The sequence below is a fragment of the Chiloscyllium plagiosum genome, unplaced genomic scaffold, assembly GCF_037043375.1.
Source record: "Chiloscyllium plagiosum isolate Xiang-an unplaced genomic scaffold, Cpla_swu_hap1 HiC_scaffold_18, whole genome shotgun sequence".
Lineage (NCBI taxonomy): Eukaryota > Metazoa > Chordata > Chondrichthyes > Orectolobiformes > Hemiscylliidae > Chiloscyllium > Chiloscyllium plagiosum.
The window spans coordinates 75867196-75881795 of record NW_028270156.1 but is presented as its reverse complement, the minus strand read 5'-3'; the positions used below and the strand labels follow the sequence as shown (position 1 = coordinate 75881795).

The window sequence follows — 14600 nt, the reverse complement described above, 5'->3', positions numbered from 1 at the left end:
TGAGTTGCCTTCTTGAATTGCTGCATACCACCTGCTTCAGGTAAACCCACCATGCCATTAGGACGGGCATTCCAGGTTTAAGCCCAGCATCACTCAAGGAATGGCAATATGTTTCTACGTCAGGATGGTGAGTGGCTTGGAGAGGAACTTGAAGGTGCTGGTGTTCCTGCTGTCCTTTCCTTCTAGATCAAAGTGGTCGTGGGTTTGGTAGGTGCTGTGTAAGGATCTTTGATTAATTTCTGCAGTGCATCTTGTAGATAGTACACACTGCTGCTACTGAGCGCCGGTAATGGAGGGTTTGGATGCTTGTGGATGTGGTGCCAATCAAGTAAGCTGTTTTGTCCTGGATGGTGTCAAGCTTCTTGAGGGCTGTTGGAGCTGCACCCATCCAGGCAACTGGGGAGTATTTCATCACCCTCCTGACTTGTGCCTTGTAGATGGTTGACAGGCTTTGAGGAATCAGGAAGTGAGTTACTCGCCGCATTATTCCTAGCTTCTGACCTGCTCTTGTTGCCACTGCGTTTATGTGTTGAGATTCTGGTAAATGATAACCCCCAGGATGTTGTTAGTGGAGGATTCAGTGATGGTAATACCGTTGAATGCCAAGGGGACAGTGGTTAGATTGTCTCTTATTCGTGATGGTCATAGTTGGCATTTGTGTGGCACGAATGGTGCTTGCTAATTATCAGCCCAAGCCTGGGTATTATCCAGATCTTGTTGCATTTGAACGTGGACTGCTTCGGTATTTGAGGAGTTGAGAATGGTGCTGAACATTGTACAATCATTGGCAAACATCCCACCTTTGACCTTATGATAAGGTCATTGATGAAGCAGCTTAAGCTGATTGGGCCAAGGATACTACCCTGACTAACTCCTGCAGAGATGTCCTGGAGCTGAGATGACTGACCTCCAACAACCACAATCATCTTCCCATTTGTCAAGGATGACTCTAACCACCAGAGAGTTTGCCCTCTGATGCCCATTTTTGCAAGGGCTCCTTGATAACGTGGAGTGAACCGAAGCATCATCCATTCGGCACTACTGGCTGAAGATTGCTGTGAAATCTTCAGCCTTATCTTTTATACTGATGTGCTGGGCTCTTCCATAATTGAGAATGGGGAAGTTTGTGGAACCTTCTCCTCTAGTCAGTTGTTTAATTATCCACCACCATTCATGACTAGATGTGGGAGGAAAGCAGAGCTTAGATCTGATCCGTTGGTTGTGTGATCGCTTAGCTTGTCTATCACTTGCTGCTTATGGTGTTTGGTGTGCAAGTAGTCATGTTTGGTGGCTTCACAAGATTAACACCTCATCTTCAGGTATGCCTGGTGCTGTCCTGCAGTTTCCATTGAATCAGAGTTGATCCCCTGGCTTGAGGAGAATGGTTGAGTGCGGGATATGCCGGACCATCAGGTTACAGATTGTGCTGGAGTACAATTCTGCTGCTGTTGATCACAGGGCCTCATGGATGCTCAGTGTTGAGTTGCTAGATCTGTTCAAAATCTTTCCTATTTAGTACGAAGACAATGCCACAGTGGGCATTATTCTCAAAGTGAAGGTGGGACTTTGTCTCAACAAGGATTGTGCGGTGGTCATTCTTATGTTAATGTCATGGACAGATACATCTGCAGTTGGCAGGATGGTAAGGATGAGATCAAGTATGTTTTCCCTCTTGTTGGTCCCCTCACCACCTGCCGCAGACCCAGTCTAGCATCTAGGTTCTTTAGGACCCAAGCAGCTCGATCAGTAGAACCTGCTGCCGAGCCACTCTTGGTGATAGACATTGAAATCCCTCACCCATAGTACATTTGTGCCCTTGCTACCCTCAGTGCATCCTCTAAGTTTTGTTCAACATGGAGAAGTACCAATTCATCAGCTGAGGGAGGATGCTATGTGGTAATCAGCAGGAGGTTTCCTTGCTCATGTTTAACCTGAAGGCATGAGATTTGACGGGATCTGGAGTCAATGTTGAGGACTCCCAGGGCGACTCCCTCCAATAATCAACAATGGTTTCATGGTGATCAGTAGATTCTTAGTTCCAGATTTTTAAAAATTGAATTCAAATTCCACCATCTGCTGTGGCAGGTTTCGAACCTGGGTCCCCAGAACATTTATCTGAGTTTCTGGATTAACAGTCCAGCAATAATACTATTTGGCCATCGCCTACCTGCTGACAATGACAAGCGCCTGATGTCCAGCAAGGCACTGGGGATGAGAAACTGTGACTTAGAAAGTGTTCAGGTGGGACATAGCTAAGGACAGGTAAACTGTGTGGTCTGTTGGTCAAACAACAAATAGGATGAGAGAATCAGATTGTTTGTGTGAGGAAGTGTCAGCCGTGGTGGCTATATACTGTAAATGCATGACTTTGTGGCTGGTGTGCCATTATATTGACAGTGAGGGGCAACAACATATCTCCAATGCTTGTCCCAGTGCACAGCAATTTGCTGAATGGCAGCTTGTTCTGGGGACACCGTGAAGTAAGATGGGACTTGGATCATATGAGAGCAATGGCATGTGGCAAGACAGGTAATTAATGAGGCAGTTTGATAAGTGAAATCTCGCTAGGCCTTGTGGCAAGAAACCCCCAAGAAACATGATGCAGTTCCCACTTAACCCAAAAAATGTCATATTTTTTCCATTGGTTTTCCTGTTGTTACCTATTCTGAGATATGTTCATTCTTCTATTAAGAAATAAAAAGGAGCTGACAAAGTCAAAACTCACTGTTTGAGTATTTCTGGTCTCTTCAGATACCACTGGTGAATTACTTGAATAGATTTGTTTTTTTATCTTGAATAAACTTCTCTCATTGATATCACTTCAAATTAGGTACTGAAATGAAATAATAACTTCAAGTTTCTTAAGCAGTGTCAATTTTTTGTTCTTTTAGAATGCAATGTGACCCACTGTCCCACTTTGAAATTTGATTGCAAACTTGGATATGAACCAGTATACCATATTCATGAAGACAAGTGTTGTCCAAGTTACAAATGTGGTAAGTAGTCGCAACTCTGTTTAATGTGAATTAAATAACATTTTACTGGCGTCACCATAACAATTGCGCTTAAACTTGTCATCTTAATTGTAAACTATTCTTAAATTAATGGAATAACATTTCATTTTTCAGAGTCTAAGCCAGTGTGTGTATTCAATGACACTGAGTACAAGGTAAAGAACATTCAGACATTTTGAGATATGATTTGTTGGTGTTTCTCACACGTTCAGTTTATAGTTTCCATAGTTTTAACTTCTAATTCTCGACAAACTCACAAAGTCAAAACAGCACAAAATAAAGTGAACATTTTAAGTCATGAAAATGAAACAAGGTGCTTCTTTATTTGCTAAAATATTAATGTAGCATTAAAACTACAATCCAGTTAAAATAAATTTGTGTATTTAATATTTATATCTGTGCTAAAATAATGCACAAATGGATTTCATGCAGACATAAAGCACCAGGTGGAACTAAGCATCCATAGTTTTAATTAATTTTATCTACTGGAATCCACCATTCTGATGGATAAAAAGATCCACAAAATTTTACAAACCATTTTATTGAAAGCTACATCTTCTTTTCCAGCCAGGAATGGTTGTTCCTCAGGACCCTTGTGAGAACTGTAAATGTACTAATGAAACTGATCCATCAACACAGCACAAAGCTATCAAGTGTACTCCCATCAAGTGTGATTCTCATTGTCCACCGGTAAGTATGCAATTCATAAATCAGTAATAATTCTTCTTTACTTGAACAATGCTCATCAGTCTATTGCTTCCTCGCAGGGTTTTAAGTATAAGGAAGTGAAAGGACAATGTTGTGGGAATTGTACACAGGTTGACTGTATAATTGAGATCCCAAATAAACCACCAATAATCCTCCAGGTATGCATATTATATTGTGTATTGCATAATAATTTAGTGTCAGCATAATAATCCACATCTATTTAAGATTTTGAGGCATTGTGTTAGAATGGAATATTCAACTATTTTGTTATGTGAAAAAACTACTTGAAATGTTTAATGGGTTTCTACTTGAACCAATGTGAGCTGTAGTATGCTTTTAAATAAGGGATATTATTTGGAATTGTCAAGTTACTCTGTTAAACAAAAAGTGTAGATTTAGTCAAAGGAACTGAATTGGGACAACTTGCAAGTGATGAGCAAGTTGATGAGGTTCAGAAAAATGCAACATGATCATGAATCAAGAGCAAAACTGTGAGTAAAAATTTGGAGATATGCTTTTTGCTTAGGGAATTGATAAATATTTAAATTTAAAAGTAGAATTGTAGAGTCTTGGAATGGTTACAGCAAAAATAGAGACTATTGAGCTCATTGTTTTCCTGCTGTGTCTCTACAAGTGCAATCCAGTTAATTCCATTCCTTCCCCCTGAGTGGTGAAAATCTTTCTTCTTCAAATGATTACCCATTTTGCTTACGAAAGCCCCAACTGTATCTGCAGCCTCACACGTGCAAGGAATGCATTCCAGATCCTAATCACTGGCTATATAAAAATATTATATTTTCATGTTCTTTTACTCATCTTTAAAAAAATATGTATTCTGGCTCTCAACCCTTTTGCCAATGGGAACAGTATTTTTCTCCATCTATTCTGTTTAGAAAGTTCATGGTTTTGAACACCTTCATCAAATCTCCCCTAAACTTTATCTTAAATTCATAGAATCCCAACAGTGTTATTCCAGGCCATTCAGCACATTGAGTCCACAGATCATCCCATCCTATCCTAGGGAAATGTGTAAACTCCACACCGACAGTCACTCAATGGTGGAATCAAACCCAGGTCCCTGGTGCTGTGAGGCAGCAGTGCTAACCACTGAGCCACCAATGCACCCGTCTTCTCCAATCTATTCATCTGACTAAGTCCCTCATCCTGAAAATCTTTCTTTCCTGCACCGTTTCTAAAAGCTGCTCATCCTTCCTAAAGTGCAATGTCCAGAATTGGGCAAGGCACTCCAGTTGAGACTAAATCAGTGTAATATTAAGGTACGAATCCTCTATAACAACCAATTACAAAGTGAAACCAGCCTACTTGGAAAGAACCCTATTTGGCATTGTATCGGGAATTACCTTACTGAAGTACCAAAGTAAGTTCCCATGATGCTTCCCTCAAATAGAGTGAAAACACAATTCTATTCTAAATGTGTGGGTGGCCTTCGAAAGCATGTAATGAAATCCTTCAGTCCCAGCAATGTTAAAGCATAAATACTGGGAAATTTACATTTTAAAATGTTCCCTTCATTTTGTGCAATATCACAATGTGTCTTCTCAGTTAGTGAGAGGATGGTAGCATAGTGGTAATGTGACTGGGCTAGGAATCCAAACATGGGGACATGGGCAACGATTTTCCAGCTTTGTTTCAAACTGTGAGGGCAAACATATTAGGTGGCAACTAACATATTGCCCACTTCCCATCCCTGGTGAGATATCCCACCAAGTCACCTGTTAACTAGTTCATTATGAAATTTGCCCTATCACAGGAAATGTGAAATCTGTAGTGTTGACAGAATAGGTACCTAGGAAGGTGAATCTGATATTGAGAGTCTCAGCGGTACATTCATGTTTAGGGGGGAAGCCACTGACAGAGGACTGCTCACTGTTGTTTCAATCATGAAACACATAGAAAATGTGCAGTGTTGAGGAGAATGGCCACAAAGAGACTTGTGATAGCTAGGTTTAGTGGGGCAACATGTGAGGGAGGGGCTGTATCTGCATCCAGTCTTTGGGCATTCACATAGAAATAACATTGTCCTACAACATCTTGACAGCACAGACATGCAGTGTCTCTACTCCCTAACCATGCTGCACCATTGACCATGTTGTTTGCACCTCCCTGTCACTGTCACTACAGGGAACTCCCTCAGGTATACACTTCTGTGCACCAGCCAGCCAAACAGTAGGCAACGGCAGAGTGAGCAGATGCCATGCACATGCATTGCTAATGTGGCTCCCACTTGATGCATTTGATGTTCCTTCTACAACCACAGCCTTGTCAGTGGATAAGAAATGATGTAGTGGTGCCTGTTGGCTCTGGTTGTTTGGTCAAGCAACTCCTGGGCATTTGTGTCTGAACAGGCCAGACATGCCAAGGGTTTTTTTGTCAAAGGCAAGTTGACCCTCCAGTTGGAACTTTCAAGGGTCGGAGCAGGGCAGGCAGGGTGGCAATCAAGGCTGGGCTACCTCTGCAGTGTCCTGCATAGAAACTGTAGCATGACCTATGTGTGATTCCTCCTCTGGCTGGAAGCCTCATGGTATCAACCAGTCTTCTTGTGAGGAGGGGGAGCCTGGACAAGGCTTAAGGCTCCCCCGTTTTGCCCTGTCTTTTACCTTGAGAACAAATGCCTGGGGCAGCAGGCATTGTCAACTCTCCAGCAGCCTCTGATGGTACTGGGCCTGCCTCTCTACAGCAGCAGACAACTTGTCCATGGAGGCAGACTGATGATTGCAGGCTTGGCCAAACTGCTGTAGTGTCTGAGCACTGACAGGCTCCACAGCCGTCAGCTAGCTACATTTCAGGGATAGCAGCAGCTTTCTATGTCGTTACTTGGCATTGAAAACTTTTCTTTTCCTTTAATTGCACAGCCTGGAGCTGCAACATCAGATTCAAAGAACAATTGCACGAAATATGAGTGTGAGAAAGTAGGATCTCACCTTGTTTCAAACATCTATCATCAAAGATGCTCCCACCTGGATCCTGATAACTGTGAACCTGTGCGTACAAAATTTTTACCTAATCATTTTACAAATTTTTTAAAATCTGTTCTGTAAATTGAATAACCAGAAGTTTTGTAAGATTTGAGTTTTCAAACAACAATTTTTATTGGTTGATTCTCTTCCACAGGGAACAATACATATGGACTCAGATGGCTGTTGTAAAACATGTAAGTAGCACATTTAAACAGTTACAAAATCTCCCTTTCCCTCTAAATTAAGATGCAGTCAAACTGATGCAATCCTGGTAAAAGTGAATTTAATTCAATGTTAGCCTTAGCTTTGTGCTAAAAATTCCCACCACTCATTCAGAGTCTTATTTGTTATGAATGAATCATTTCAGGCCTTGCATAACTATTTAATGCTGACTCTGCAATGATGTTACAAGGGAGTATCTCATTGTCAGAAGTATCATATATTAGTAATGTCAAAGACACTGTAGTGTTATTTGAAGAAGGGCAGAGTTTTCCTCATTGTCTGACTCTCATTTATCCCTCAACCAACATTGCAAAAACTGATCCTTGTTTTGATTCCTATTTGTGGGCCTTTGTTGAGCACAAGTTGGGTGTGACATTTGTTTTGAACACAATAATGAATACACTTTCAAATTAGTTGACTGGCTATAAAACAATTTGGGAGACCTGAAGATGTAATTTTTATATGATTAGCCATTATGAAGTAAACATTATAACCCACTTAAATCCAAACTTCATAAGTACTTTTTTTTTTATCTTTCAATGACCTGCAGTTATCAGGTATGAAATATAGGACAGTATGATATTTATAGGCAGATCTCCTTTAGAAGAGATTTTCTTTTTAACTAAATTATAGTTAACCCAGTGGAGACACATTTCAGTACATCACAATAACACAGCGGTCTGTTCCTAAATTAAGAATAACTTTAAGAACAGACAGGTTATTATTAGTGAAACAATAACTATGGAAGTACAGGAGTCCCCAATTTACAAATGTCTGACCAACAAGCATGATCTCATGGTTAATGTGCCATTGGGAATTATAATATGATGGAATTTTACATTCACTGTGAGGGACTGTTGGCTTGTCTCATTTCACAATATCAGATCTATAATGGCTTGCTGTCTGGCAAATGCCAGAACATGCTTTTTTCAAATTCATTCATAGGTCTGGATGTCACTTGTTAGACTACCATTTATTGCCCATCTCTAATTGTTCTTGAGAAAGTGGTGGTAAGCAGCCTTCTTGAATGACTACAGTCCACAGATTAATTTACTTAAGTTTTTTGAGGAAGTAACAAACAGAGTGAATAAATGGTGACCGGAGACTGTGATGAACTTGGATTTCTAGAAGACATTTGACAAAGTGTTATTTCATGGGTTATTACATAGAAAATAAGCCCTCATGATATGAAAGGTAACTGGCTGGCATGGGTTGAAGATTGTTTGTCTAACAGAAAGCAGACAGCAGATATTTATAGATCATTTTTGGGTTGGCAAGAGGTAACAAATGAAAGGCAACAGGATTGTGGATTCTGTAGATTCAAGTTCACCACACTCACTGGTTACTATTTGTCCACCTTGTTTGCTACTTCCTCAAAAAACTCTAATTATTTGCAATATATATTAATAATCTATATTAATAATTTGATTGAAAAGACAGATTATATGGTTGTTAATTTAGCTGATGACACAAAGATCGAACAGAGAATAAGTTGTGAATAGGACATAAGGAGTCTCCAAAGGAATACAGATAGGTTAAGTGAGTTGGAAAAAGATAGCAGGTGGAATATAATGTGGGAAATGAGAACCTATCCATTTTGACTGGAATAGAAATGCAGTTTCTTATTTAAATGAAGAGAGATTGCAGAATTTGAAGGTACGGGGGATCTTGGTGTCATAGTGCATGAATTGCTCAACATTATTATTGAGGAACAATGAATGATTGGGAAGACAAATGGAAGATTCTCATCCATTGAAAAGGAAATGTGTACAGAATTGGTCTTGTTAGTTCAGGAAGGATATAATAGCATCAGAAGCAATGCAGAGAAATTTCATTCAACTGATTCCGAACATTAATAATTTGGCTTCTGAAGAGGGATTAGGCCTATATCCATTGGCATTTAGAATAATGAGAAGTGATCTTATTGAAATATTTATGATCCCAAGGAAGATAAACTGGGTGATTGCTGAAACAAAGTTCTCCCTAACAGGACTGACCAGAACTAGGGGACACAGTTTAAAAACTAAGGGTCCCCCACTTGAAACCAAGATGAGAGTTTTTTTTATGAAGGATCATTAGTCTGTAGAAATCTCAGTGAACAGTCATTTAATATACTTAAGACTGAGTTAGTTAGACTTATGATGAATATGGGAGTCAAGGGATATAAGGGTTAGACCAGAAAATAAAGGCCATAGTTAACGAACAATCTTGACAAATAGTGGAGCAGCTTTGAGGGGGCTATTCTCCTCCTAATTTGTATGCTTGTATCTTGTGTAGAATTTCACAGACGGCTGTGCAGATCAGCCCCTCATGATCTGAATTTGCTGGATAATTTCAGCGAATGTGAATGCATCAAAACCTCCATAGGATCCAAACACACAACACAGATTAAAGTTCAGAATTCACTGCTCTGAAATTCAGAACCTATAAATTGTTATATCATTTCAGATGCAAGATATTAAATTTAAAATGTTGCCCTCATCTCATTGTCTGCTTTAATGTATGAAAAATTATCTGAATTGACTTCACTGAACTTTAATGAGCTTAATAATGTTCACAATTATAGGTATTCCAAAGACATGTACAGTTTCTCAAACCACAACCTATATCAACCATCAAGGATGTCGATCTAAAGAAAAAGTACCAATGACTTACTGTGAAGGGCGGTGTTTGACGTATTCTATGTAAGTATAAGAAACATCTGAGCAGGCTTAAAAACAAGGGACATAAAGTGGGAGCTCTCAATTGAGAGAAACATCAAAGAGCAGCAAAATCCAAAAATAACATCATGGAGAGAGGTGGCAGAAACATAAAATAGTGTCAAACATTCAGAGCAATTTGAAGGACAATACAAAGTCTGAAAGATACACCAGGAAAATAATTGGCTGGGAGAAATTTTCAAGAGGGAGAGAATATCAATTCACAGAGGACTGTCAGTGAGAGAACAGTATATCAGAAAAATATTGGGGCGAAAGAAGGGTGAACAAGCTGAAACATGAAACACAGATAGTTAGAGAAAACTCAGAGAAAGGGCATCTCTAAAAAAGATCAGAAAAGAATCACCATCCAAGATATAACTCAGAAGGGGTAGCCTGGTAGAAACTTGAGCTACAGTCAAATAGTCCGAAAAAGTTGAGAAAAAAGGCTCCAATTCTAGTGGAAACATCAGGACAAGAGTGTTTAGGCAGGGGGAATCATGATGCAGTGAAAACAAGGTGAGAGATATGAAAGATAACAAGCTGGCGTGGATTGAAGATTGTCTAACAAGAAGCAGACAGCAGATATTTATAGATTATTTTTGGGTTGGCAAGAGGTAACAAATGAAAGGCAACAGGATTGTGGATTCTGTACATTCGAGGGAGAGCTTGGAGAGTCAGATTTAATCTAGCTCAGCAGGGAAATGGGAACTTCGGTGTGGATTCACAAAGGATCAGAAGCAAAACTGGAATTGAGAGGTAGGCAATCCGTAAGTAGGTGTTAAAAGCAGTTCAAAAAATGCTAGAAATCACAGGGCAAATGAGCTTGGCAGGCTTTAATGGTATATCCTTTAATGCAAGCAGTCCAGTCAATAAGACTTATAAGCTAAGGTTACAAAGTCACTTGGAAGTGTGAAATTATAGCTGTTACTGAAACATGGTTAAAGAAGAGCAGCAAGTTCTGAGAGAGATAGAGAGGGAATGAAAAGAAAGAGCTGTTCCAATATTGAATCAAGACTTACACCTTCGGAAAGGGATAATATAATAGAAGGATCATTAGATGAGACCATTTATATTGAATTGCAGAACAAAAAGGGGTCATTTATAGTGCTAGGAGTTGGAGTAGAAACGCCAGGCAATCAGATGGTAATAGAAGAGCAAACTTGTAAGCAAATTTCTGAGAAGGACAAAATGTGGAACACAGTAATGGGAAGAAATTTCAACTATCCTAATCTTAATGAAGGCCAAATCAGTGTAAGAGAGGATGCAGAGTTCTTAAAGTGTACTTGAGAGATCATCTGTTTTAGCCAGGATGCAGAATTCCCAGCGAGAGTTGGAGAAACTCAGCAGGTCTGGCAGTATCTCAAGAGAGAAAAACAGGGATAATGTTTCATATCCAATGACCCTTTGTCGGAACTGAAAATAGCAGGACAAAGGAGTAGGGGAAGTGAATAGAGTACATGGAGATGGTGCCCAGAGAGAGAGAGAGAGAGAGAGAGAGAGAGAAAGGATGTGCAAGCAAAGACGCAGCTGGTGATAAGCTGAGAGAGAAATAAATTTTGGGTAGGGTTCGAATAAGAAATGTAAATGGTTAAACATGGGCTTGTGTTGCAGAGAGCAACCGACACAACACAGGCCCTAGGCATGTGAGGGAGTGATAATGACCATGAAACTGGGTGTTCATGTTCTGAAATTGTTAGATTCAGTGTTGAGTCCTGAAGATTGGAAGGTACCTAGGCCGAAAGTGATTTGTTCCTCCAGCTTACATTGAGCCTTGCTGGATCACTGTTGCACGTCTGAGGCAAAGATGTTAGCACATGAACATAGCGGTATGTTGAAGTGATAGACAACTGCAAAATCAGGGTCATTTTACACAACAGTCCATTCACTCTGCATTTCGGCACCCCACTGTAGAGGAGAACACATTGAGCAACGAATACAGCGTACTAGATTGAATGACGTGCAGGTAAGTTATTGCCTCACCTAAATGAGTAAGAGCTTCACTTTTTGCAATTGCGTGGGAAGGCGCTGCAGGGATGTGGGGGGGTTTTAGGATGGATCAGGGTGTCCTGGAAGGAACAGCCCCTGTGAAATGCTGATGAGGGAAGGAGGGGAAATATGTGTCTGGTGTGGCAACCCATTGGAGATGGCAGAAATGATGGATTATGATCATTTGGATGCAGAGGCTGGTGGAGTAGAAAGTGTAGGCCTTATCAGTTTTTGCAAAGGAAGGAATGGAGCAAATGCAGAAGTACAGGAAATGTGTTGAACATGGCTAAGGGCTCTGTCAACCATGGTGCCTGGGATCTGTTCATTCAAACAGATACAGTAGAGATAGAGAAACTGGGAGAGTGGAATGGAATTCTTACAGGAAGCAGGGTGTGAGGATGTACAGACAAGGTAACTGAAAGCGTTGGTGGGTTCGTAATGGGTTTCAGTGGCTGACCTATCCCAATAAATGGATATAGAGTTGCAGAGGAAGGGAAGGGAGGAGTCAGATATGGATCAGATGTAGGTAAGTGAAGTCGCACCTTTGATCTGAAGAAAGTGAGAGGAGTTAAAGGAGAAGTTGTTCAAAGTGAAGATGAGCTCAGCCAGTTGTTGGTGGATAGGGATAATTCAGGCCTTCTTTCAAGGGAGAAGCAGAGAAGCATCAGACCATTTTGATGGGGATGGACGTTCAGAGAGGATGCATGTCCATGGTGAAGGGGAGACAGCCAGTGCTGCCTTTCTCCCCTGGTTGACAGGGCCCTCAGGTGTGTCTCACCCATTTCCTGCAGTTCTGTCCTCACCCCTTCTCTCCCTTCGCACAACACAGTCTCCTTGGTCCTCTCTTTCCACCCCATCTTTTTTTTTAGCTATTTTCATTTCTGATGAAGAGCCATTGAACTCAAAATGTTAACTGTCTTTTTCCATCTACAGACGCTGCCAGACCTTCTGGGTTTCTCTAGCAGTTTCTGATTTTGTTTCAGGTTTCCAGTATCCACAGTTTTTTTTATACAAGAGATGGGGCAGATTCAGGATTTATTTTCAAGAATGAAATTGACAGGTGAAGGAGATATAGTGAGAGAGAACACTTTCATGGTAGTTATCACAATTCAGTTAGACTTGAAATAATAATCATAGAATCCCTTCAGTGTGGAAACAGGCCCTTCAGCCCAACAAATCCACACCAACCCTTCGAAGAGTATCCCACCCAAATCCTTTCCCCATTACTCTACATTTACCCCTGACTAATGCACCAAACCTAAACATTATGGGCAATTTAACATGGTCAATTCACCCTAACTTGCACATCTTTGGATTGTGGGAGGAAATTGGAGTGTCCGGAGGAAACCCGCGCAGACATGGGAAGAATGTGCAAATGCCACACAAACAGTCACCCAAGACTGGAATGAAACCAGGGTCCCTGGCGCTGTGAGACAGCAGTGTTAACCACTGAGCCACCGTATCGCCACTTTTATTTTCAACAGAAAATGCATAATGAAAGGCAAAAAGATAAACCAGGAATTATTTCTTTGGATGAAGGCCAATTTTATTCATGTAAGATGTGAAAGGCAAAAGTAGGCTAGAAACTGCCATTTGAATTAACTAGAAAAGCATTTAAGACAGAGGTTGAAGTTGTGAATTGGCACCTGGTAGCAACTGTGATGTAGTGGAAAGTATAAATGTTAGCCTTAGGCAAATATGTAACAAAGGCAGAGTAGTTTGATTATGGGATTTTAACTTCACTACCAATTTAGACAGGCATATTAGTATATGTCCAAAGTGTAATATTTGTCTTCAGTGTGTCTGGAATAATTTTCTGCAACAACGTGCCCTAGAATCAACAAAGCAGCATGCCACACTAGATTTAGATTAGATTAGATTCTAGTGATGGACAATGGACTATATTTCGTTTACAGTCTCATAGTGTGTGAACATTTATCTACTAGCTATCAGGATACCTTCAAGTTTAACATGCTGTTTGAGGACTGGTACCAAACAGCTATTAAAGTTCTTGATTTAGAGTAAGTTGACTTCATTGTGATGAGATGGAAACTGTTCACAGTAGGGTGGCATGTGGCTCAGTGGTTAGCACTGCTGCCTCACAGTGCCAGGGACCCGGTTCGATTCCAGCCTCGGGAGACTGCCTGTGTGGAGTTTGCACATTCGCCCCATGTCTGCGTGGGTTTCCTCCCACAGTCCAAAGATGTGCAGGTTGGGTGAATTGGTAATGCTAAATTGCCCATAGTGTTAGGTGTATTAGTTAGGGGGGATGGGTCTGGGTGGGTTACTCTTCAGAGGGTTAGTGTGGACTAGTTGGGCCAAAGGGCAGTGGCTCCACACTGTAGGGAATCTAATCTGGGCAGAAGAGGTCACAAAATAATTTAAGTGTCACAGGACACTTAAATTACAGGATCAGTTTATATTCCAAAGGGTAGGAGCACTTTAGGCATTTGATTAAAAGATATGATTTGGTGAGTGTGACGATATCAAGTTATTTCTTGTCTGCTCGATGGGACATTTATATTACTGTAGTCACACATGTCCAGAAATTAGTGCAGTTGACTTTGAAGGATTGATTGAGTGAAATGTGCCTTTGTCATATCCAATTGCATATCCCATGACTAAATGATTGTCAGTTGATCCCTCCCTTGATTTTTCTATCATAGTTTTCTACAACTGAGTGGTCACATATAGGCCAGATCCCTAAAGGGCTTACCATAATCATCATTATGAAGACTAGTTTGGAGACTAGTATACAGACAGGTGGCACAGTGGTTAGCACTGTTGTCTCACCGCTAGGGACCCAGGTTTGGTATCAGCATTGGGTGACTGTCTGTGTGGAGTTTGCACATTCTCCCAGTGTCTGCATGGCTTTCCTACGGGTGCTCTGGTTTCTTTCCAAAATCCAAAGATGTGTAGGTTAGGTAAATTGCCCATAGTGTTCAGGGATGTGTTAGTTAAGGGTAAATGTAGAGGAGTGGGTTGGTGTGGAC

The 14600-nt window shown here is 40.7% G+C and overlaps 1 protein-coding gene across 1 annotated transcript in view; it reads left to right on the top strand.

Annotated features, from left to right (window-relative positions):
- Window positions 1-14600, top strand: part of LOC122547675 (mucin-5B-like) — a 79737-nt gene that overhangs the window by 54694 nt on the left and 10443 nt on the right. Inside the window, exons 7-13 of the mRNA XM_087996796.1 lie at window positions 2892-2996; window positions 3129-3169; window positions 3582-3704; window positions 3782-3880; window positions 6596-6724; window positions 6855-6894; window positions 9489-9606. Of these exons, the coding sequence (XP_087852922.1) occupies window positions 2892-2996; window positions 3129-3169; window positions 3582-3704; window positions 3782-3880; window positions 6596-6724; window positions 6855-6894; window positions 9489-9606 (655 nt within the window). The remainder of the gene's footprint in view (window positions 1-2891; window positions 2997-3128; window positions 3170-3581; window positions 3705-3781; window positions 3881-6595; window positions 6725-6854; window positions 6895-9488; window positions 9607-14600) is intronic.